Consider the following 9,092-nt stretch of genomic DNA (forward strand, 5'->3'; position numbering starts at 1 on the left):
GCCTGCACAGCTCACACTCAGGCCCTCTGCCTGCACAGACCACACTCAGGCCCTCTGCCTGCACAGCTCACACTCAGGCCCTCTGCCTGCACAGATCACACTCAGGCCCTCTGCCCGCACAGCTCACACTCAGGCCCTCTGCCTACACAGCTCACACTCAGGCCCTCAGCCCCCACAGCAAGCACTTCATGAACTGAATCATCTTCCCAACCCACTCAACTTTTTCTTAAAAATTCAGAGGAAATTGGAAAAGGGTAGCCGCCCTACATAATATCAAATGATTCATTCACTGTTAATATTCTTTCAGCACTCTTAGGAAGACAAGAGCTCTGGAGGGGTCAGACAAGCCCTACAAAAGGACAGAAACATTTCTTCATCAGTAAGGACCATCATTTAGTGAACTAGCCATGTGCTTACTAGTTTCCAAGAGCTTTGAGAAGCCTGAGTCCACTCTAAAGCAGAAACTCCATCTGTGAGCCCACAGCTTTGAGAAGGTGAAGAGAGAGGACCTGGAGGCCTGAAGTCAAGCTCTTCTCAAGGTGAATGCCAGGGTTTGAACTGACAGAGGAGGACCTGAAGAGGCTGTTAGCATTTCAGGGTTGCTCCACAGTTTAAGATGTCAACTCACACAAAACTTTAAATGCTTTGTATCATTTCTAAGAGAAGAACATGCAAGTGTGTAGCTGAAGGACACTTACAAGAGCTTGCTGATGACTGGGTCACCAGCAGTTGCTGTTATAAAAGAAGTGTCCCCCAAAAAGGGCTAAGGAATGGCAGAGAGCTCGCTCATTCTCCTGGAAAAGGTGACCATCAAGGAACAACCACAGCATGGCAGTCAGACGGCACGGCCGACAGAGATGCACCCCATTCCCAAGTCTAACAGAGCTGTAAACTTTCTCGAGCCGAACCAACTGGAAGCGGCCATAATTAAACAGAAGTGGAATTCTAAAGAATGTCCCATGCCATCAACTGGCACATCAGGAGAACAACTGTGAGACGCACATACGTCATTCTCTTCTGAAACAAGAGCATTCTAATCCTCCCTACTCGGGAAGCAAAGGTGTCTCAAAACCCATGCGGGAAATACTATAAAGTCTTTATTTTAAGGTGTCTTTCACTGTGGTTTTGAATTATGAGACAAAAACAAATACCTAGTCAGACACATCAAGAGTCTAATGAACTTGGGCCAACAGGATGAAACAATCAACTCAAATACGTGAATCAAGCCAGGTACTCCTAACCAGAGTGGCACCTGCAGCTAAGCAGATGTCCACACCCCATCTACAGACACTGAGCTGGGGACAGCCACCACCACTGCAGAATCAAGACTGTAAATTTACAGCATCTGTTTAAACACTTGGTTGGGGGAGAGGCAGGCAACATAGTGCGTGCATCTAGTCTCAAACCTGAGTGGGAACCAATCAGAGTAAATGAGCATGCAGTGAGGGAAGCTTGACCAGCATCCCTAAATGAAGCAACCAAGCGCAGACAAGCCCTAGGGAGAACCCGACCATTCTAAGCAATACATGCCAGGCCAGTATCAGCACGGAGAGGACGGCAGACAGAAGCACAGACAACTCCAAGAAAGAACTAGCTGGTCAAAAACTTCAAAACTAAGCAGGGCACTGCAGCAGCTCACGACGTCAGCAGCTCACGGCATCAGCAGCTCACGACGTCAGCGTGCCGGGCCAGCACACGCATGGCACTGTGCAGAGCCCTAATCTATTGCTACAGCTGTATCGCTTGGGCCTTAGCGAGGTGAGAGAAGCCTTGACTACGGCTAAGGCAGGTGAGGCAGGTGAGGGCCCCTCAGAGGCTTGCTCATGCCGCGCTGCACCTCTCAGCAGGATGACGTGTAACTGCGGCTACTGGCACGTAGCTGAAGAGACAGTTATACAAGTACAAACACTCAGACAAGTAACCCGGGCAGTTTCTTCAACAGGGTAAACGGAATGTCCGCGTGGGTAAGCAGACTACCTCCTGGACGTCCTCTGGATTTCTCCGGGAAACAACCTAAAACCAAACACAGACAGAAATACTCGTTATCAAGCAAGCTTTCACAGCTCTGCAATTACTTTCAATAGCATCTGCATAAAATTTCACTGTGGAAAAGAAAATGAATGCTGTATCAGTTACTAAAAACTCAATGTGACAATTTCACCCTGCAATATTAAACCCTCCGGAGGAGGAGAGTGCACACTCAGGCCATGTGTAGTACATTCTCAAGGAAACGCCGCGGCCTCGATCCTTGCAGACCATCTCCCATCTCTCAGAACCCGTATAAATCCAAGCACGTGTACACTGATCCTTCTGCATTTTCCCTTTGTGGTGCAAGGGACTGAACTCAGCCTCATGCGTACTAGGCAAGCATTGCCAAGTCCTCTCATAGCTACTCCACCATTAGGATGCAGCCTAGAAGCTAAAGCAACAAAGCACTGCATGTAAATACATCAGGAAATTCGGAGTCAAGATGATAAAACAGGACAGAGAGGACAAGCCCTTTTCACTTTTCAGAGACACAAATCTCTAAGAGCAGTAACGGGATGACAGGCTACAAAGAAGGCTGTGTGACACTGAACGTGACTCCCTGTGGTGATCTGGTACACCAATCGGCACATTCATCAATGTAACACATGCGACCTTGGCTTTCAGACATTAACTTTCAAATGGATATATTGCCGTCTTTAAATGGCATCTCGCACACACAAAACCAGGGCTCTGGCAGGATGATTGAGCACTCACTCTAAGTGTTCAGCTCCTGTATATAACTGTCTTGTTAGTGAAGCCAACCTCCCTCTCACTGTGACACCTGCATCCCAGCTCCTCCCTGGCCGCCCTGCAGAGACACAGGTGTCACTAGTTGGCAAGAGGACATGGGCCAGTTACCGCCGGCCAGCCAGGTAGTCTGGACCCCAGAGACAGCACCTGCACAAACTAGCAGCAGATGTTTTTACATTTTCTGGTTCTCTGCAGCCAACGAGCGCCCGGATAAGACAGACAACGTCTAGGAACTCCACTTTCTGACGAGTTCTCACGGAAGGCTCAAGTACGGCATAGACTGAATGTCTGTGTCCACCTCAAACTCACCTGCTGGCTCTCCTCCTCCAGGCCACAGCATATGGAAATAAAGCCTTGGGGAACTAACTAGGGACTAGTGTCCTCACCAGGAAAAGATAAGTGACATCTCAGTCATGAAGGGGGACAAGAAGGCAGGTATCTGCAAACAGGAATCGGGATTTCCACAGACCCTGAACCAGCTGGCACCTTGATCACTGGCTATGCAGCTTTCAAAACTATGATTTTTTTTTTAAAGAATGTTTTGTTGCTTAGGCCACTCAGTCAATAGTGTCTTGTTATAGAACCTGATGAACACGGGGGCTGTGAGATGGCGCAGTGGTTAAGAGCACTGACTGCTCTTCCAGAGGTCCTGAGTTCCATTCCCAGCAATCACATGCTAGCTCACAATCATCTGTAATGGGATCTGATGCCCTCTTCTGGTGTGTCTGAAGACAGCCACAGTGTACCCACATACATAAAATAAATAAATCTAAAAAAAAAAAAGAAAAGAGAAAGAAAGATCCTGATGAACACAAGCTGAGTGAGACATGACTTGAAGAGCAGCGAGATAGCTCAGTGGTAAAGGTGCTTACTGCCAAACTTCACCACCTAAGGTCAAATCCTAAGACTCATGGTAGAAAGAGAGAACTGGCTCCCTCAAGCTGTCTTCTGACCTCCGTGCTAACACATACAAATGAGCAAACAGACAGACAGAAAAATACAAAATACATTTTACAAAAAATAGGAATGGCAGTTTTCTACATTATTAAAATAAAACCCAAATCTCAAGAGAAAACAAAGCCTAGCAATAACTTAAATGGCAGGTCATCAAATGCTCGCCCAAGTTGTTACTCCCATCAAACTTTACCAACTACAGCACCAAACTACAGCAAGCTATTTCCCAGCCAAGGTTCAAAGGAAATCAAAAGTTTGAATGCTATGAAAGCTTGCAGTATCTGAGATGTCAATGAACAAGTGTATACTTTTAAAACCCATTTGCTGAGACTCTGGTGTATGAGAGTTTTATGCTGAGCAGTAACAGTCAAAGGGATGGATTAAGACAAGATATTTGAAAAAAACAGAAAAAGTGAGCGCCATGAGTTTTCAAACATTTAAGTGCCCAGCACACACACACACACACACACACACACACATATATATATATATGAATGAGACAGAAGGCCCAGGTGGGACACCCCAGTACCTAGTACGACAGACGCTTTATGACACGGGCCTTCGGCTGCACGTCTTGTTTCTTAAGCACGTCTTGTAGGCCCACTACCAGCCCATTTTCATTAAAAGGCAAACCCCACTCCCTGCCTGCTCATGATCCTGAAAAAGTGGCTTAACTTCTCTAAGCTTTGACTCTCTCAGCGGCAACATGGCAACAACAGCAGTACTCACTCACTGGGCAACTGTGACAGAGGTGTTTACTTATACCGAATGGTGATTCACAGTAAGCACCATGCAGGTGTCTGCTATTGCATTCAATAAACGTTAGCTACATGAAATGAAGACATACGGAGGCTCAGCCTGAAACTCCACATTACATGCAGGACAGGCAACCTCAAAGCATTGCTCAAAAGGAAGAGCTAAATAAATAGGAGGGCTATATGGACATATACCAGGAGAGTTGCTATTTTTAAGTCAACAATTCTTCTAAAATAAATCTTCATTTTCAAGGCAATCTTTCATCAAAAATGTAAGCAGCCTTTTTTTTTTTTAAGAATTTGAAAAAATCTAAATAACAAATTTTGAAAGAAAGAGTACTTACACAATCGGATTTCAAGATATAGTACAAAGACAGACACAGTAAACAACAACAACAACTTTTAAAGGTGGTGTGGTAGCAAGAGAAACAAAGCCACACGTGCCCATAACTTATAGGAGTGTTCACAGGAGTGGCACTCAAAACAGCCTGAAGAAACCCAAATGTCCATCACCAGGCAAACAAGTGATACACCCTGCAACCGCACACAGTGCAAGCCCCCAGAGCCAGCTAAGCAGGCCTTCAGAACACAATCCTACAGAAACCTGACGGTGGGTCACAAAAGCCTCTGACCACTGTGCATGGATGCTCTGGAAACTTCTATAAGTCTTACGTTCCAGGTTACTTTGGTTACTCTAAAAACAAAAATTAAAAAGCAGTAAATCTGTTGGCTTGCTTGTAAATAACTATGACGTTATCTCAAGCCTACCAAGTTCTAAAATATACACACATAAGTACTAAAGAGGTTTAAGATAAAAAAATTTTTCTTTGTTGTCCAATATGCAATGGTTCTAATTCTACTCCTGAGCGTCATAAATACAGGAATTGTTCCTCAAGGCTTGATCAGGAGCAGGAAGCACACAGAGATGTCTGTAGCCTTTCTCCTGGGTTCTCAGGGGAGTGCAGTTACCTGGTTAATTCTCCTGAGGAAAAATGTTTTTCTTCTTAGGTTCCAGGAAAACAATAAATATTTTATTTGATTTATAATGTTATGCATAATTATTTTTAAAATGAACCTCCACATAGATTGACCCTTAATTTAAAAAACAAAACATGTAAGTGTGTAAAACTCCAAGCATGTAAAACTCAAGCTGTGGGGCCACTGAGTAAGTAGTGGCTGGCTCAGGAAGTCAGCCTGCCCTCCTAGGGTTCGGTCTCTAGAGCTCACGTGATGGGACAAAACCGATTCCTCTGACCTCCACACACATGCCAGGCACTCACACGTACACATGCACAAACATAAAATTAAATACAAAATGTTTTAAAAAAAGAAAAAACCCTCAGGCTGCACACAGCTCAGTGGCACAGGCTCTCACTTCTATGAGACCCCAGGTTTGATCCCTAGCTTACACAACAACCAAAACAAAACGAAACAAAACAAAAAGACCTGCTCACATTGTAAAGCCCACACTGTGTTTCGTGAGCAATGATGAGGACAGACAGACACTTATGGAGAGAAGGAAGTCAATGGCCGGCCATGGGCAGCGTGCACAGCAGAGCATGTGGGTCAGTCTCAGGAACGTGCTACGTCTCCTCTCAGGTTCTATGCTAACATTTTAAATCTGCATCCGAGCAACACTCCTTTTTGAAAAGTAAGAATACAATTATTGTACTCAGGGCTTTCATACCCAAGGCCTTTATGGGTTCCATCCCTTAAAGGTTCCCACCTCTGACCCCTCTTCCTTTTCCAACTGTTCGCATCTTGCACCACCTGAGCAGTAGCAATCTCTCTTCTGACCACCCCCCCCCCCACAGCTCTTCACTGTGGTGCCTGCGGAACTATACTGTAATACCATATTCCTAGACTACTGTACCTATTTAAGCACAATAAATTCCATTCTACTGTAAGTACAAAGACGAAGCCCAGAACTCTCCCTTGCATACCTTATAGTGCCAAGTGTCTGGAACTGCACCCCCACATCACACAGTGACTAGAAGAAGGAGAAGAACATACTGCAGAGGGCTCAGTGTCCAAGAGCACTGGCTGCTCTTGCAGAGGACCCAGGCTCAGGTCACAGCACCCACATGGTCGCCCACTATGGTCTGTAGCTTCAGTTCCAGAGGATTCAACTACCTCTTCTGGCCTCTGCCTGCACCAAGCACACGTGTAGTACACATGCCTACATGCAGGTAAAACACTCATACATATAAAATAAAAATAAATAAATAAATAAATCTTGGGAAAGAAAAAGAAAACCTCTATCGATGTGGGGGATCTGCACCAGCCACTGCCTTAGCTGAAATGAAGAAACCAAGACCATTGCTAGAGAGAAGCCTGCTCTCTGCCTAGCAGGCACAGATTGATGCAACGCTGCTGTGAGAGGGAGCCGTTTCGGTTTGTGGGTATGACAGGCACCTGGTCTGTTAAACAGTTCTGGTTCTAGAAGTTGTGTATCAGGAAACCAAAGATCGCAAATGACCAAAGAGGTCTCAAGATTGCCTAGCAAGGATCCCCTCACTTCCTTACATTTCTTTGAAAAAACTGCTACTCGCACCCCACGTACACAACACTGACCTAGGCAAACTTCTCCCTACTCTTAAGAACTTGATCTTCTTGCTGTCTTGAGAAACTTGCTCAACTCAGCGACGCACTCCCATCTGTCTGACTGCATCATCTCCATGCGCTGCCAGCCCCTTGCAATGCCCCAAGCTCAGTTTACCCCAATCTCTTCTTTCAGGTTCCTCAGGGCAGGTTCCTGAGTGCTTTTTGCATATTCACTGCACTATTAACATGATTATTGCTCCTCCATCGATACCCCTCTTCTTCAAGACTTAACACTAGCAACTCAGTTTCCTCATCGTGGGTTAAGCAGAACTGGTCCCAAAGCCCAAAGCTGCTACTGCTCTGCAACAGAAACTTTAGCAAACTTTTAAACTTCCTTGAATCTGCTTCCTCATCATGAAGTTGTACAAAATGCCCAGCATACACACAGCAGTGCACATAAGACATGCACACAAGCGCTGCACATAAATACTTATTTCATGTTATTGTTCTCATTTCCCAGGAAAACGAGTTCTCAAAACTCAAGCTGAGGCAACAAAATTTAAGAAAAACAGTACTAAATTTGGAACAGTGAATTTATGTAAGCAGCCTCACCCCCCCCCAAAAAAAATTACCATTTATTTATTTGGGGGGACGACCACCTTCAGTGGTCAGAGGACAATTTGCAAGAGTCAGTTCTCTCCTTCCACCATGTAGGTCCCAGGGATTGAAAACAGTTCTTCGGGCTTGACAGCAAGCATCTTTACCTGCAGAGCCATTGTGCCAGACCAACCACCCTCAAGTCTCACTTAAGTACACATGTGTCTCCTGAAAAGATTCAGAAAAACTCAGAAGCAAAGGCTAGAGATCCAAGACGAGCGTCTTAACAGCGAAATCTTCCCAAGATTCTACCTGCCTCACAGCAAGCCAGTCACTGAATGAGAAGAGGAGAAGTCCCTTCCGTTACATAAGCCCCACAACACACCCACTAACATTTTTAAGTGTGTGTTTTCCCTCTGGAACGCGCCAGCCCAATTCTGCAAATTTCATTCCAAGAGAAAGTCCACATGGGACAGAGGACTAGGTCATCCATTTAAAGGCATCCACCAGTGTTCCACCCCAGAATGGCTGGTGGAGCCCGGCATCCCTTATGGAGCCTGCACCCCAGTCTACCAGGAGTCCATTCTCATGCTTAGAGTTCCCATCATCTCTATCCTGAGGTCCCTCTCTCCTGAATGAGTTCTCCAATATCTCCATCCTGGAGTCCTGTCTCTGCCTGGAGTTCCTGTGTACTGTCTAGGGTCTCCTGTCCGAGTCTCCATCCCTCCCTACCAACCTACCTACCACTCGCCGCACCCAGCCGCAGCCCGGAGCCCGTGCCCCGCCCAGTGTCCCTATCCAGAAACTCACCCGTGCAGTAACCTTATAGACAGTGTAGCCCCTGGGGTGTCGCTGGGGCTCAGTGACAGTGTAGAAGCGGGCCAGGTCCGCGCTGTGACCCCAAGGAGAGGTCATCCTCCCTCCGCCCGTGCTTCCGCCAGCTGGGGACCATCGGGCAGCCCAGCCGTGCCGGACTCCACGCAGCACTGAGCACGAACACCGCGAAGAGGGGGCGGTGGCTCCTGGGGGCTGTCGCTTGGATCTGCTTCCGGATCACCACACTCACTTCCGGGTCATTCCGGTCTACGTTCGGGATAAGAAGGTGCGGCTTTGGATCCTCTCGGAGCTGTATCGTCCGCTGCAGTTACGAGCGCCTGGCTCAGTCGCCATGGAGACCGGAGGGGTCCCTACTAAGTCTCCAGGTGCACTAGCTTCGATGTCTACTAGAATTTGCGAGCTGGGGAGAGGTTTGGGCCTCACGCCCTGTGCTCCTGTAGAGTCCTGGTTGATGGACGCCTCGGTACCCGAGCAAGCATCTCCTTTCCTTCCCTACTTACTCTGTGCCGTGCCCACAGCAACATCGCAGCGCTCTGACAGACACGTCCCCATTTTTCCGTAGATGAACCCTCTCTGACATACCTACAGCTGCACGACAAGCCCTCACCCTACATGAAGGTGCATCCC

At 46.9% G+C, this 9,092-nt stretch overlaps 1 protein-coding gene across 4 annotated transcripts in view; it reads right to left on the minus strand.

Annotated features, from left to right (window-relative positions):
- Rps6kc1 (ribosomal protein S6 kinase C1) overlaps nucleotides 1-8,648 on the minus strand; it is a 140,536-nt gene extending 131,888 nt beyond the window's left edge. For 2 of the 4 annotated variants that reach the window (XM_029476266.1, XM_021159114.2), the window contains exons 1-2: nucleotides 8,439-8,648; nucleotides 1,978-2,013 (exon numbers count right to left, since the gene is read on the minus strand). In XM_029476266.1, coding sequence (XP_029332126.1) covers nucleotides 1,978-2,013; nucleotides 8,439-8,543 — 141 coding nt within the window. In that variant the 5' untranslated portion in view covers nucleotides 8,544-8,648. Of the gene's footprint in view, nucleotides 1-417; nucleotides 523-1,907; nucleotides 1,928-1,977; nucleotides 2,014-8,438 lie in introns of those variants that run through there. The other 2 variants (XM_029476274.1, XM_029476270.1) reach the window with 2 other exon arrangements.
- Between the last annotated feature and the right edge of the window lie 444 nt (nucleotides 8,649-9,092).

This window comes from Mus caroli, chromosome 1, assembly GCF_900094665.2.
Source record: "Mus caroli chromosome 1, CAROLI_EIJ_v1.1, whole genome shotgun sequence".
Lineage (NCBI taxonomy): Eukaryota > Metazoa > Chordata > Mammalia > Rodentia > Muridae > Mus > Mus caroli.